At 36.9% G+C, this 15890-nt stretch overlaps 4 protein-coding genes and 1 non-coding gene across 5 annotated transcripts; 3 read left to right on the top strand and 2 right to left on the bottom strand.

Annotated features, from left to right (window-relative positions):
* The first annotated feature begins 26 nt into the window (after positions 1–26).
* TRNAN-GUU (transfer RNA asparagine (anticodon GUU)) lies at positions 27–100 on the top strand. The gene has a single exon. It is a non-coding gene; the product is annotated as a tRNA-Asn (tRNA).
* Positions 101–6808: 6708 nt separating this feature from the next.
* Positions 6809–10160, top strand: Pp2C1 (protein phosphatase 2C). The gene is made up of 5 exons (XM_090165983.1): positions 6809–7294; positions 7656–7790; positions 7853–8286; positions 8346–8550; positions 8699–10160. Exons 1-5 carry the CDS (start codon positions 6991–6993, stop codon positions 9475–9477), a joined length of 1857 nt encoding a protein of 618 aa, XP_090022109.1. The 5' UTR covers positions 6809–6990; the 3' UTR covers positions 9478–10160.
* Positions 10143–12536, bottom strand: Arpc3A (Actin-related protein 2/3 complex, subunit 3A). Its single transcript, XM_090165985.1, has 5 exons — positions 12424–12536; positions 12075–12251; positions 11932–12000; positions 11662–11871; positions 10143–10314 (listed from the first exon to the last, which is right to left on the bottom strand). Exons 1-5 carry the CDS (start codon positions 12427–12429, stop codon positions 10264–10266), a joined length of 513 nt encoding a protein of 170 aa, XP_090022111.1. The 5' UTR covers positions 12430–12536; the 3' UTR covers positions 10143–10263.
* Positions 12537–12638: 102 nt separating this feature from the next.
* Positions 12639–13553, bottom strand: JTBR (jumping translocation breakpoint protein JTBR). The gene is made up of 2 exons (XM_090165984.1): positions 13398–13553; positions 12639–13333 (listed from the first exon to the last, which is right to left on the bottom strand). The coding sequence occupies exon 2, from the start codon at positions 13228–13230 to the stop codon at positions 12703–12705; it is 528 nt and encodes a 175-aa protein (XP_090022110.1). The 5' UTR covers positions 13231–13333; positions 13398–13553; the 3' UTR covers positions 12639–12702.
* A 631-nt stretch (positions 13554–14184) lies between these two features.
* On the top strand, positions 14185–15583 carry LOC149958638 (GPN-loop GTPase 3). Its single transcript, XM_090164986.1, has 8 exons — positions 14185–14291; positions 14349–14457; positions 14521–14608; positions 14672–14751; positions 14814–15054; positions 15109–15208; positions 15267–15392; positions 15445–15583. The coding sequence occupies exons 1-8, from the start codon at positions 14247–14249 to the stop codon at positions 15526–15528; spliced, it is 873 nt and encodes a 290-aa protein (XP_090021112.1). The 5' UTR covers positions 14185–14246; the 3' UTR covers positions 15529–15583.
* The last annotated feature ends 307 nt before the right edge of the window (positions 15584–15890 follow it).

Raw genomic sequence — 15890 nt, 5'->3', positions numbered from 1 at the left:
CGCTTATAGCGAAGCCGTGAGGCAGAGCCTCCGTGGCGCAATTGGTTAGCGCGTTCGGCTGTTAACCGAAAGGTTGGTGGTTCGAGCCCACCCGGGGGCGAATAAAATTTTTTATGGAGAAGGAATTTTCATTACGAGTTACTTTGATAAATAGCATAAGGAAAATTAATGTAACTGTTCAAGCTTGTTGCGTGACGAAAATTAAAGAGTTTATCTTTGTGCTGCTCCTGAACTTCCCGAAGTACTCCGAAATTCGTGGTGTTATCGATAGCAGATTCCAAAAAGAATCGCGTTTTACGGAATACGGACTTTGCTACGTGCACTGAGATATGCTGTTCTGTAGAAGGCATTTACTAATCCAAGGATCCTTGGCTAATCTACGAGGGGTCCGGGACCCACTTCAAGGAATCATGTACAGGCCCAGATTCGCCTATTCCGAATCGCGGGAACCTTCAATTTTTCCGGAATCAAAGAATCATCTTCGGATCTGGAATCATCATGGAATCTTATGTGGTATCAAATTTTAATCATTGAATCATCTCAGGAACCTGGGATCATACCAGAATCATGGAATCACCTCGGGAATCAAACTCTAGTGATGGAATCTTTTTCGGTGAATCACGGATTCACGGAGAATATGAATCGGAATCGCGCCCGCTTGATGGCGCCACTGAATCTTTGCTTCTTCGTCTATTTTTTCTTTTGTTTGCTACGTAGTTTACAAATCCATAACGAGGTCGGTGAGGGGATGGGGTGTAAGCCTTCCAAGGACGCTGGCGATGGTGGGGGGCTCGTATGTCTTTCGAGAGAGGTGAAGTTTGACCCCACGTTTTATTTTAGGTAGTATCATCATGGTTTTAAAGAGATTTGCAACCTAATAGTTCTTTTTATAAAATAACCTTGGCCATATTGTTGAAATGTTGCCTCCCCGCTTCAGCTGTGGATCCGTTTTCTCTCCCACTAAAGAGTTTGCACCGAAGGGAGGGGCCTATGGTCTCCAAGGAAACTGGGAGGGCGATCAAAAATTCAAACCATTTCGCGCGTAGCTACTAAATAGGTAGCCATTTTGTTGGTAATCTCGTCAAAGCTACAAAACGTATTAGATTTATGCTTTAAAATTTTAAATGGGCCCTAAACAAAGCCAGATAAGATTCCAAGGCCGGGTTATTTAAATAAAATATCAAATTACGACAGAAATATCTACGAAAAGAAGTTAACAAAGCTTCTCAAAGTTAGGCCTTTGCGGTCATCCTTTTTACAATTACCTTCACTATCGAATAAAATAAACAATTTTCGCTCTCCCTTGGTAATTGAACTACTCGAACAATTTTTAACCAGGCAGATAACCATTTTTAACGTGAAAATAATTCCTTAATCATTTGAAAATAATTAAAATCCGCAAACAGATGATTGAAACTGTTAACCCTCCCGTTTTACTAAGAAATCTACACCTTCAAAATGGCGGCAAAGAATCGTTCATTCTTGCTCAAATTAAATATTTATTCTTGGTTCTTATATCTATACTTGGAACTGCGTCATTGATGACGTAGGGATGCAAACTATGTATGAACTCATTCTTAAGGATTGGCTGAACTATTCCAGGGCAACATTTCAACAAGCTGGGCAAGCGTAAATACATTTTATAAAATCAACTATTTGCAGAAAAATGCTAAAATATGGTGTAGTGGGAATACGTAGTGAACGCTGATGCTGGTGGAGGGATACAAAACATCATTATCAGACCGATAATTTCAAATGCTGCAACGTACGTAGGTTGCGGATCCCTTAAAATGCAAAATATTGCATTTCCTGTCCTGTTCCCTTTAAATATAAACAAAGAAATAACCTTAATCAGAATGAGGGATAAATGCGGAATTTATGCAAAATTGTGACTATTTGGGATCTTAGCAGAATCTTGAAATCAAGCAGAATCAACGGTTTTTTGAAGGAATCCACGGAATCGAAGGTAAAATCAGAAAAATCAATTTGGATTACGAAAGAATCAGAGTGGAATCATGGAATCAAGGCGGAATCAAATGGAATAAATGATTTTTCGAATCAACGAGAATCAACTCTAAGATTCCGAATCTTGTACGCATTTTTATTAAAGGGCAACGCAAGTGACCATGCAGGGGGGTAAATTATCTTATAGATAAAAAGGACGACTGCGCATGCGCTATCTGCCATAGCCTTTCCCTCTGAAAAAGCAGACACAATATTTGCTGAATTTATTTTGTATAAATGCGCCTATCGTGGTATTTATGCAAAATCCATGCATTCTTTAGTCGCGAAAATGGCCGAAGAAAGTTTCCGAGCTTACCGACAAATCGGATCCTTAATACAAAAGAAATGTATTAAAAAAACATAATTATTCTGTCGTGGTATAATGATAGGGAAATTGTTAAGGGAGACGGGAGGCATTGGATTAAACCGCAAAAAAGAGTGCATTGTCGCCACGAATCGGAAATATTTATTCGCGACCGAGAACTATCCCTACGCCCCCTTTGATATGCTTATTGTTTTTGCCCCCGCTCTCGTAAAAACATTGGCACGCCCCTAAAACGCAAAAAGCAAATCGAGGAGCAACGGTTTTTGGAGCACTCCGGGAGCAGCCCATAGCTTTGACTGTGATTACAGATTTAGCACAGCCGAAGGCTAAACTCGCTGTAATCGGTGTACACAAATTTAAGAAAGTGGTCAGCCCTTCGGGGAGGTGAAGTCGAAGAAGATTTTCGGATCAAGTAGGCTTATCAGCAAAAAGGAAAAAGCAAGGTGAAAAAGGTCAACATTTTTGGGATAAACTAAGTTTTATTTGGGAAAGACGCATTACAAACGGTGATTCGCGTAGTACCAGAAGTGAACAACATATTTCTTACTTACGAGGGAAGTATTCATTTACCTATCCTGCTAACGTTCGTGATACGGTGGTTTCCTTCCTTACTAAGCGCTCATTCTTCTCCAATGACCAACATGGCTTTCTATTACAACGGTCTCGCTTCACGAACCTCCTGGCCACTTTGGAAGATGTTACTCAATGGCTTGACAGTGGGGACTCGGTTGACCTCGTTTATCTCGACCTCAGAAAAGCCTTTGACACTGTCCCTCATTCACTGCTTATCCGCAAATTGGAAATTATCGAAGTACCATATATGATAGTCAACTGGATTGCCGACTTTCTGACGGTCGGCTCCAACGGGTAGTACTTGGGGGAGTCTACTCCGCCTGGTCTGAGGTTAATAGTGGCGTCCCTCAGGGCTCTGTTCTTGGCCCCACTCTATTCGTCATTTTCATCAATGACGTCTCCCGAGCTGATCAGGAGTCTCTCTTGAAACCTTTCGCGGAGGACAATAAGGTTGGACACAGGATCGCTTCCCTTCCTGATGCACAAGCCCTCCAGAGAGATATTACTGCCTTGGATTCCTGGGTTTCCTCCAATGGATTCAACTCCACTAAACCGATGGTACTCCACTGTGGTGCGAAGAACCCCAACTTTCAGTATCAGTTGGCCGGCAGGGCAATTGAGGCTCATGCGGTGGTTCGTGACCTCGGGGTCATGCTCTCGGGCCAGTTGCTTGGGGCTGCGCGTAGCAAGGTGGCTCCGGCTCGCGGCATACGTGCACTATACATGCTACGACGTTCATTCTCTCACTTCAGTGAAAAGTCGTTCAAAATTTTATACCGTACGTACGTTAGGCCCCACCTAGACTATTGCTCTAGTATTTGGTCACCCCTTATGGTGAAAGATATTGAGAACTTGAAACGTGTGCAGTGTAAGCCCACAAAACTTGTTGCTAGGCTGCGTAACGTCCCGTACCCTGATCGCCTCAAGCGCCTTCACCTCCTGACTCTTCAAAATAGGCGTCTTCACACGGACCTTGTGGAGACCTTCAAACTTATTTGTTCCCCATATGATGTACCTGCTTGGCATTTTTTTTATATTAAATGGAGCGGGCGCAAAGCCCCCACCATTGTTAAACGGCGTTGCCTTAGTACGGTTCGGCGTACCTTCTTTACCCAACGGGTGATTAACGACTGAAAATAAATTCTTCCGTGTCTGCCTTTAAGGCCCGTTTGGACCGTTTATTCCCATTCGACCGAAATCCCATTCGACCGAAAGAATTTTAAAATGTAGCCCAATCGGCGGGGTGATTTGGTATTTTATTTATAAGGTATGTACTATCGAAGATCCATGTTTAGGTTAGGTTAGGTTAGGTTAGGTTAGGTTAGAGTTGGTTAAGTTTACTATTTCAGTTTTGGTTCAGTTACTTTTCTTGACTAGGTGAAGATAAAAATATAATTCATGCTCATTCCATTTTATTTTCAAATAAATGCATAGTACAAAGATATTAAAATGGCATAGCTAAATTCATAGCTACTGCATCTAGTAGGGAGAGTGCTACTTCATTTTGAGATTAAGACGGAATAAATAATTATTATTGATGTATAAATACCCTCCTTTATTAGCTATCCGCTCCATTGCAAACGACTTCAGTAACTAAATTGAAAACATAGCAAAAGCCAATTTATATAGCAGCGTTCGGTCGAATGGGACACATAAAAACCGCACGTTTCGGCGGAATTCGGTCGAATGGGACACCTCAAAAACCGCCTTCGGTCGAATCTGATTTCGGTCGAATGGGACTAAAGCGTTTGGACAAGTGTCGTGGTTGGTGCTAACACGGTCTCATAGGTTGAAAAAAAAACAATTTATAACAGTGCTTATTTCCATTCGATTGTATTCGCGTGGTCAGGGCTCAATAAGTGTATAGCTTTCTTTACCTGATGAATAAAACTATTATTATTATCATATTATGTAACTTTTCAGGCTTCCGCTGATTTTTCCAAATGGAAGAAAACATGTAGCGAGTTTCTAAAAATGTCACAAAAATTATTTATTAATTAGAACATATTCCCATGCAGAGCAATGTTAACATTTTACCTAGATTTTACATGGTTCGGAAAAGAAATACACGCGTAAAATTTTGTGCCGTGCTGCTGTGTCCACATCCGCGGTTTGGCCGGAACGGAATCTACATGTTGCCTGTAAGATATGTAGTATTATTCGCGACCGAAAACTATCGCTACGTTGGTGTGCGGAGAAGCTAGCGCAGTTACGCCACCTAGGGGCCTATTCTGTAAACATTCGAAATCCAATTTTCGATCGAAAACTAGATTTCGAACTTCGAGATCTCGACGAATGGTATTCGGTAAAGATTTCGAATAAGCATAAATCAATGCAAATTGTCGAAGTCGATTTCGACATGGTATAGGGTATCGAGATCGAATTCCCAATCGTTTTTTACAGAATCGCCCCCCTGGACTCTTTTCGGTCGCAAATGAACTTTTGGTAATACCGTACGTATCATTGAATTGGGAATAGTACCGCTAGAATGGCAATTTCAAACTACTTTCCGCGATTTTATTTTGCAAAATTTGAGATTCGATGACGTCGAATATGACGTCAAATATTACGTAGGGTACGGATGACGCAATATCTGTGAAACAAACCGTTAGTGAATTAGAAATAGAGCTAGTGGCATACTTATGAGTAATTATGTTACATATGCTGATATATAATAATTACTTACTTCCTAGTTCTACGGCCAACTATGATCAAGTACTACCTTGCTAAAGCTAGTAATCAAAGTTGGCCGTACTTGTATACTGTAATTTTCTAGAAAATTCATTTTATATAATTTTTGGGCTTTTATACTATAATTTCAGAGAATAGTTTCAAAAATTCGGGTCGAATTTCAGGTAACTCCTCCCCTTCTATCACGTGACTCAGACATTCCCTTTCCCTTCCCAAAACCGTTGATAATTATCAAAATATTTCAAAGCAGAGCCAGCTTAGCGGGAAAATTAATACAACACGATCAACGATCTAGCAAACCTATTAACTAATAAGGGCTCGATTTTCTTTGAGACTTAAATTTGCATTTCGTTTCTTTACAAATTTAATTTCATTTAATTTCTGATTATATTTAGATTACAATTTCATTTAATTTCTGATTATATTTAGATTACAATTTCATTTAATTTCTGATTATATTTAGATTACAATTTCATTTAATTTCTGATTATATTTAGATTACAATATCATTTAATTTCTGATTATATTTAGATTACAATTTCATTTAATTTCTGATTATATTTAGATTACAATTTCATTTAATTTCTGATTATATTTAGATTACAATTTCATTTAATTTCTGATTATATTTAGATTACAATTTTATACCGATAAGAAATATATACAAGTTACGAATTGGATAAATGGACAAATCAGAAGATAAAAATCTTGAAAAATATACAAAACAGTCTTGAACTGATTGTTTATTAGTCTTGAACTTGTGAATATCGCAAATATTGCAAAATTTTTATATCCAAATACAAACGAAAATGCAAGCACATCATTAAATAATAAATATTATATTTCTGTTTACGACTCAACCAATTGGCTTATGTCAGTAAAATACGACTGACTAGCGCGAAATATTCGAAATTTGAAATAGAATATAGAAGAAACGTAACAAAATAAAAACACGCCGAGAATTTGGCGCCATTTCTGTTTGCGATTTGACTTCCTTAGTTCCATAACCAAGTAAAATGACTCACTGGCGTTTGATGTTTTGGCGCTTTTCGGAAGGAATTACATCCTTCAAAAATAGTGCCCATATAGTTTCAAAATTGCCGTTTTTTTACCAGTTTTAAAAATTATGAAACAATAACATTTTTTACTGTAAATTACTTAACTATATATTTAAATATTTTTTTAAATTCAACTTTTTGACTTATTTGATTTTGGAACGCAAGTAGCGTGCTAGGGCCCGTTCGTTAGATCCCTTAATCGGAGTTACGTCACAACGGGCTCTGAGCCAATCACGTCGCTGGATTGGACTGCTTACGTCTATCCAAAATTGAACGCGGAACGAGGAGGACCGAGGGCGGAAAACTTAGTGTAATTTCCCAAGTTAAATTAATTTCGCGATGGCGTCCACGATTGGAATTAATTTACGAGTTACTGGACATTGCAATCAAGGAGGTCGTAAGTACATGGAAGATGCTTTTGTGGTGGCTTATCAACAAACGGAAGACGAGAAAGATTTGGAATATGCCTATTTTGGGATATTCGACGGCCATGGAGGTCGAGAGGCGGCCCAATTTGCCAAAGAGCATTTGATGGACAATATCGTCAGCCAAAAGATATTTTGGTCAGATGATGACGAATTGGTGTTACGAGCCATCAGGGAAGGCTTCTTGGCTACCCATTTGGCCATGTGGAAAGAAGTTTGTAAGTTTAAAAGCACGTAATCAAGTTTCAAAACGTATACATACCCTTGTTGCTAGGCCTAAATTCTCGTTTAAGGAAACGTCGACATCGCGGGGTCTGCCTTTCCCGTCATGCCTTGCGCGTTCCCATTTTGCTTAAGCCTAACGTTACCCAGATTTTTATTTACAGACATAATTTACTTAATTATACACGGTTTAAGTTTTTTTTTACCTTATATATTCAAAAACACAATTTTCACACCCAAAAACCAAATTTACTTATTTATGGATAAAGTTCAATTTTAAAGCAGCTTTTGGTCATTGACTCACACTGAAATGTAAACAAACGATTGCGTCATCGCATTTATAATTATTATTTCCAGCGAAATGGCCCAAAACGATGTCGGGTTTACCTAGTACATCTGGAACAACATCGAGCGTAGCTTTTATCCGTAGAGGTAAAATGTACATAGGACATGTTGGAGATTCTAAAATAGTTTTGGGAACACACTGTCCAGGTATGTGACCCAAAATAATTATGCACTTAAAGGTTTAATTATAATTATTGTATTAATTTTAGATAAACAGACATGGCAAGCTCGGCCATTAACCAAAGATCACAAGCCTGAAACACCCGCCGAGAGAGCAAGAATATACAATGCAGGAGGTCAAGTGATGAATAAAGCTGGTGTTGATCGTGTGGTGTGGTACCGACCACGTATTGGACATCAAGGTCCAATCCGGAGAAGTACTCGAGTAGATCATATCCCATTTTTGGCTGTTGCGAGATCGTTAGGCGATTTGTGGAGTTACAATTATTCAGAGGGAGAGTTTGTAGTCAGCCCTGAGCCCGATGTTAGTATGATAACATTAGACCCAAAACGAGACAGATGTATCATACTAGCTTCTGATGGTTTATGGAACATGCTTTCGCCTCAAGATGCGGTGAATATTGTACAAGATACAGAGCTGGCCAATGAGAAGTTAATTTTAGAAACAGACCAGTTGTCAATTGTAAGATTAAAACGTAGTTAAACAATGGTTAAATCTAACCTACTTTTCCTTCTCGATAGAATAAACCTGCGAGCAATCCATCCAAGTTATTAGTAGATCGTGCCTTAGAACTGTGGTATGGCTTCAAAATGAGAGCCGATAATACCAGTGTTGTGACTGTTTTACTGGACCCACCAGGACCTCCAAAGCGTGAAGTTCTAATGCGACAACGAGTTATGCAAAAGTTGAGGCCACGGGAGGATCCTGATGATGCCAATACAACTGGTAAAAACTCTACTTTTCCTGATTTCTTATAGATTAATGGCATTAAAAGTCAGTAGCTGTCTTGGGCTTATTATGGTGTCTCGAGTAGTAGCTTAGTCTTTTATTATTATAATATTTGAAGCTAATTGAGGAAAAATTTAATTACTAGTTGTTCCTGAAATAGAAGAAGACCGCAGTTTGAAAAAAACAACCTCGAACTCAGCTACCAAACCCGAAGATGCTCAAATCAAGGATAAGAAGCGCTTTACACCAAGTCCGACAGATGTTCGCAATCTAATACTGCCCAAACCAGTGGTGCTAACCCCAAAACGCATTGTTCTAAACCGAACTAGTGGCAAAGTTCCGGATAAGGAAAGTTATCCCTCGTGCGATTCAGGCCGTCCGCCGGAGTTTCCTTTGTTAAACCCTGAAAATCCATTTAAACCATGTAAAGATACGAATTGTTCACATTTCAAATGCGCAACATTGCGGAAAGTTATCAGCCTTTCTCCCTTTGCGGAAACCCCGAAACCGCAAGAGCCCAAAGTTGAACTTAACAATGTTGTGTCTCCGCAAAAAGATATAGCTCAATCCTTAAACACCACTACGCAAGCTAAAGCCGACCCAATTAGCGATGAAAATAACACTAAAGTTTTGAATGAGGAAAAAGTCGATGTTGTTACAACAAAGATTTTACGCAGCAGTCAAAGAGAGGCGAATAATGCCAATGTTGAGCATGCAAAAGAAACTTGCGAGAATGTGCTAGTAACCAAACCGGGTGGGGTTACCAAACGCAAATGGAGTGACGATACTAGCCCAAATACACAGCCAAACCCAGTTAAGCAACTAAAACCTCATAGTTGGACAGATGTGTCGAGTTGTCGCGCCGCTGTCACGCGAAGCTTTAACACACGCTCGAGGTTACGGACTGGTAAAATTAAAGATTAACGCTAAATACATATCTATGCGATATTTGAGATTTATAAGCAGTTTTTCCCTCCCCCCCACTGAACAGAAAAATTTTATCAATTATATTTATTTAAATAGTAATAATTCTTTTCTCCACTGAAATGATTTTCTTGTTTTATTGTAGTTTTTTTAATGTTCATTTTAATTAGTTTGTTTTAGAGTTGCTATAAACTCAAAACATAGAAACAACTTATTTAAACGAGCCAATTTATTATGGCAAACAAAATTGTAATTATCTGCTTATTTATTTCAAGTAGGAAATATTCCTGTATGGGGCAGAAAAACTGATATAATCTCATAATTGTAATCGAATACATTTTTCATTTGTAATTTTAGTTTTAAGTTTCAATACTTTCACAGCCTTTGTACAAAATTCACCCCAATTGTTTTATATAAAGATTAATAATTACGAAAAAACTTTTTTTTTATCATTCCACTATTTTAAACAACAATTTTCCCAAATAGTGAATATTATATAAATTTACCACTAAAATTTGTAAAAAAAAGTGGTTAAGAACACTATTTTGGTATTGCAAAAAAAAGAACTAAAGGGTTTTTTCGTAAATTGTAAATTTTAAATAAAAGTTCTCTTCTAAACTCTCGTAAGTATATATAACGCGCGAAAGAGATATTTTATCACACCTTTTTGAGATAGAAAAAAATGGTGTTATATTTTATTGGTCAAATAAATTGTAAGAAAAATTTTACTGCTGAAATAAACTTTGAAATAAAATGTTTGACTTTTTTCTTGGTTTGGTTGGTGTTTTAAACCAAACTCTTATCCATGAATTTCCTCTTAGCGAAACACAGCCACCACTATGAAAAATAAGATTTAAAATTATGTTGTAAATTGGGTTATTGGAACTATAATCAAGCAGCATTCAAGCTGAAGTTGCAATTTTTTTTTAGGTTCAAAGTTAAACGTGTAACAAAAATTAAAGATATTCAAAACTAAATCTCTAAATATTGCGGTGACAACTGATCTTTAGATAAGGTTATCTCCCAGATTCCCACTTCCATACACTCTTTCAGTTTGGTAAGGAGTAATAATAGGCCCTTCAATAAAACATCTTCAAGGAAATCCCCAAGAAGTAATATTTATAAAAGCCAGGACCTGCAAGATACTGTTGATATAATGCTTGTTCAGATAATGGAAACTGTTCGCCTGGACACAGAACTAAGTGTTTTTGCTAAGCCTTAATGTGTCAAAAAAGTACCTGGTTAAAAGCAAACACTTGTTGCATATCATCATAAGTAACAGTTGCATAGCCAGAAATCCTTCAAGGGAGGAATTCACACTATTGGCGTTTTCCATTGGGACTGCTCCGAGCGTGATCCGGATTTGCCTTCTACGTCATCGCTCTACCACGGAGAACTCCGCTAGGTGCTCGGAGGACTAGACTTCCAGCCCTCCCAATGGAATACGAATTTTTCTCGGAGTCACTTTGCTTAAAAATTGCTCTTTTTTGGTTGCCCCGTTCCTCGAGTTGGGGCAGCTCGGATCAATCCGCGAGGGAGCAACAGTGCCAATGGAAGACGTGCCTCCTTTTTGGAGTTGCCCTTTTTGTCCCAATGGAACACGTTTTATATTTAGGAGCGCTCAGAGGACTCCAATGGAAAACGCCATATGTAGAATATCTGATAGGGGTCAAGAAGGGGGTTAAATTATAGTACAGCTAGTTACACCAAAGGGGGGATTTGGACACTGAAACCCTCCCCTTGTCTACGCCACTGATAAGTAATATAATTACTATCAGTGGCGTAGCCAGGGGGGGCACATGCCCCCCCCCCCAAAACGTATGGTTGTATGTACATTTCTTTTTTTTTTCATTGTGTGCCCTCCCAGAAACCAAATCCTGGCTACGCTACTGATTACCATGTATGTCAATTAGGAAAAATTATCACCGAACTGATTTTCAGAGCTATTGCACAATCAAGGTTAAGTGCAAGCGTTTATTGAAATGCCTAATATAATTTGAAATTTTAATGATTCTGTAGCAAATAAAAAAGATACTTAAGCCAGCGCAAGTTGAAAATTTTAGTTTTTGAAATTTATCAGGTACTTATAAGAATTGTTCATGCCAAATAACGCTAAATTTTAAAAACAAACCAACAGAAGTTCTATAAGCTTTTCACAGTAAGTCGAACTAAAGAAATTCCTACCTTATTAGGCTTTCCTGATTCACCATCAAAAACCTTTTCATATATTCTAACTCCACACTCCTGACGAAGTTGTTGAATATATTGCCTCATTGTATCCGCTTCTTGTGTAGAACTCGGCTTGGAATAAACAGCGTTTAAAGGAAACCCAGGTTCGCCGGGAATTTCAAATCGACTGATTGCAAGAGTGTACATTTCTTGTATACTTTGATACTATAAATCAAAACAACAAGTTTTCACACCGCAGAATTTAACATAAATGGCAATGCCTACCTTTTGCAGCCTTTTAAGACACTCTGTTATATACAAGATTAAATATATTAAAACTCTGTCCGCTTCACTCTGTTAAAAATATTTAATTTATTTTTCTTCTTAATTTTTCCATTTAACTGAAAGTTATAACAACGTTCCAATACCTTAATTTCGTATGTACGAAAAAATACATTTGCTTTGAAGAAGTAAATGGCTTCATCTATGATATCCATTTCTGTACTTTCCTGTTTAGGGGCGGGACCACGAAACTGTGTTCGAATTGGTAGTAAAGCCATATTACCCACTAATTGTGGAGGGTTTGTAAATTGAGAGTGATACGCCTGAAAAACAATAAGGATAATTTTATTTCAATCCTTTTAATATAAAAATATTAACTATTCAAGGTTTTTTTTAAAAAGAAAAACCAAGGCTTATCATTAATCGAAGGGTTTATTTAAACGTATAAATTTTATAAAGTATTTACTACTCGTAAGGATAAATAAAAATAATTACCGGCATTGTATTTATTTTCCTTTTAATAACAGTTAATACTATTTTTATTTGTTAATTAAAAGTAAACTTCATAGGCGGCGAAAATGAAGAAATCGAAACGAAACGCAAATTTCTCTAATAGAGCAGACAATTCAACTGATGACATCACTAATAAAGGGCGAGCGCAAAATTCAAAATAAGGAAATAACTTTTAGACTTTAGTACAAACGACGATGTTAACGCAATATTTTATTAGGCAAATTATAGGTTATGTAAATATATTAACATTCGTTATGAAAATTAAACTCCGGCAGCAATCTGTTGGTGTATTTTGTTGATAGTTCTTTTTTCCAAAGTTTTCTGGCGAAATATAACAGACAGGGCGCTTAAAATGCCAAGGCCAAACATGGTTCCTTCAAAAATCCAAAATTTCCTTTCCTCCAAATGGGGAATTTTATTGCAACTTCGATGAACTTCACCAGTTTTGGCACAGGAAATAATTTCCTTAAAACCAGTTGAAGAACAAGCATTTATATGACCACTTTTCTTTTCAAACTGAGAACAAGGTACACATTCCTGTTTGACGTAATAGTCTTCTTTGTTCCAGCAATTTTCAGTAATTGATGTGGAATCATTGTCAATCTTTGGTGCAGCAGAAGGTTTTACAATCATTTCTTTATTATCTTCACTGTCACTAACGTTTCTTTCACTATGTGAAATAGCCCTTTTAGGTGTTAAATAATTCTCTACAACTACAATAACTATACACAAAACTAGAAGAGCTAAAATTAAAAATAACATTCGACGAAAAGAACACATTTCAATCATTTCCGGGGCTTATGTTCGGCCCATAAGATTGGGTAATTTGTTACGTCAGTTCCGGTAACACATAATAAGCCAAGGCTTAAAAACGGGCTAGAGCCACTTTCACCTAGAGTGAATATTATTGATCAAACTACAATTAAAATAAGGATAATAGATTGAGTTTACAATACCTTGCATTACTTATTATTCCTTTAAAATGTATTTATAATTTTCATTAAAGTTGAAAGGTTTAAAAAATTTAACGTACGCTCAAAGTGTCAACTGGACATTCGGCCATTTTGATTTTGAAACGGAAGTGCGAATTTAGAAACGTACGCTGATTAGTTGGTCACTTGGCAGCGTTGCCAGTTCCTGAAAATCAAATTATCGTACTACAGCCAATATAGTTTACTTAATTGATTTCAGAAAAACATTATCGTTCGCCTGAAACCTGGCAGCTAGGAGCAACAAACACAACACCCCACACAAGGAGAACGCAACCCGTCAAAATTCGTTGATTTTCTTGTGTACATTTTTCATTGGCTAGACGCTTTAGCGCCTGCTGCCGTCGGAAAGGGAAAATTTGGAAATTGTCTTCCCCACCGCCCGTAAAACGTTCAGCGTAAAGCCTCGTGACGCTCGTCCAATGAAATTCATACACAACCCTTCGTTAGCGTGTTTAAAGGCTAACTGCGTTCTCCCGGTGTTTGTTGCTCCTAGCTGGCAGTAAATTATAATTTTCTGTGAAATATTGACGTTAAACCTGTGAAATAAATTTTTTAATTCCACTTAAAATTCGACCGATTGAAAATTCACAGTTTTAAACGCGCAAGCTGAGTACGCCATTCAAAATATCGTACGCCCCACAAACTAAATCGAAATTATCGACATCTACGATAATTATCATACGTCTGGCAACGCTGTGACACATCTTTAAATTATTTCGTCTGCTTAAATATAAAACGTGTTTAGACTGCTTATCTGTAAATGCACATGTTGTATTTCGGTTTTGTATAAAATTTGGAATTTATTTGCCAAATATGAGATACGGCCAAGTTGTAATTGGTCCGGCAGGATCAGGAAAGGTAATAGTAAACTTGTAACTTAATATGGCTTATATTAACATAATATTTAATGATTAGTCTACATACTGCAGTGCTATTGTTCGGCATGCTGAAGCTGAAAACCGAGTCATTCGAGTTGTTAATTTAGATCCAGCTGCTGAAGAATTTGACTACCAGCCCATAGCAGGTAATTCAACAACCTCATATAATTTGATTTATATTGGTACTTAGATAATTTATTTAAAACAAGATATAAGGGAGCTTATACATCTCGATGATGTCATGGAAGATGAGGATTTAAAATATGGCCCAAATGGAGGACTTGTATTTTGTTTGGAGTAATTTTCTACTGTATTTTGAAAAATACATAATTTATTGATAAATTAATGGACATTTTATAGATTTTTAATGCAAAATCCTGACTGGTTACAAGAACAATTAGGCTATGATGACGATGATTATATTTTGTTTGATTGCCCAGGTAGTTACATAGTCTAACATAGCTAATTCTATAACTTTATTAATTCATTTAATCATTTAAAGGCCAAATTGAACTTTACACACATTTAAACGTAATCAAAGAGTTGATTACATTTCTACAAAATATTGATTTCCGAATCGTCACAGTATTTCTATTGGATTCGCAATTTATGGTGGAAGCGTCTAAATTTATGTCAGGAGTAATGACGGCTTTAGCAACAATGGTTAATTTAGAAACACCCCATATTAACCTATTGTCTAAAATGGATTTACTAAATCCAGCAGCTCATAGTAACATAACACGGTAACAGTAGACATTTTAGTCTACATGTTAAGGAGATTAACAATTGTACAATAGTTTTACAGAATTAGAAACCGATTTGTTACTAACGGAAGATTTGGAAGGAGATAAATGGGGTGATAAACATCGAAGATTGACCGAAGCTATTGCCAGAGTTGTAAGATTTATAGCGTTAAGGAATTTGATTTTGTTTTTATGCTTTATTTTCCTTTCAGATTGATGACTATAGTTTAGTTCAATTTGTACCATTCAATCTTAAAGATGAAGAAAATATTGGAGATGTTTTAATGACTATAGATAATGCTATTCAGTTTGGTGAAGATGCTGATGTTAAAGTTAAGGTAATTTAAAAAAAAAATGCATATTAACAATACCTAACTTTTTATTTTTCAGGATTTTGATGCTGATGAAGAAGAAAATGACGAAATGATAGATTATTTTAATTTACGTAAAGATACAAACGATGGTGATGATTAATCATAGCTAGTCCCTCTGTAAATAATTGTTTATAATGATTAAAATTATTTTTACTTTAAAATCTGTTGTCTAGAATTTTTTATTTTTTTATCTTGGTAAGGTATAGATTCTTTTACGGATAATATTCCTTGGGCAATCCATAGCTTGACAGTCTTGACTACATGGGGAGGGGACCCGTTAGGCGAAAAAAATTCAATAGTGGAGGCAGAGGTAGTAAGGCGGTGGTGGCCGCCACATGGTTAAAGGTTTATTTTTCGATTGTACAAACGTACCACACACTCCTTCAAAAACGGAGCGGCATCACCTACAATAAAATGTGGGAGCACAATCATTAACAGAAGTAAATTAAAAAAAAAGAGATA

This window comes from Leiobunum rupestre, chromosome 2, assembly GCF_980474605.1.
Source record: "Leiobunum rupestre chromosome 2, qqLeiRupe1.1.hap1, whole genome shotgun sequence".
NCBI classification, from domain to species: domain Eukaryota; kingdom Metazoa; phylum Arthropoda; class Arachnida; order Opiliones; family Sclerosomatidae; genus Leiobunum; species Leiobunum rupestre.
Note: the sequence above shows the minus strand (reverse complement) of the source record. Positions and strands in the feature narration are given on the sequence as shown.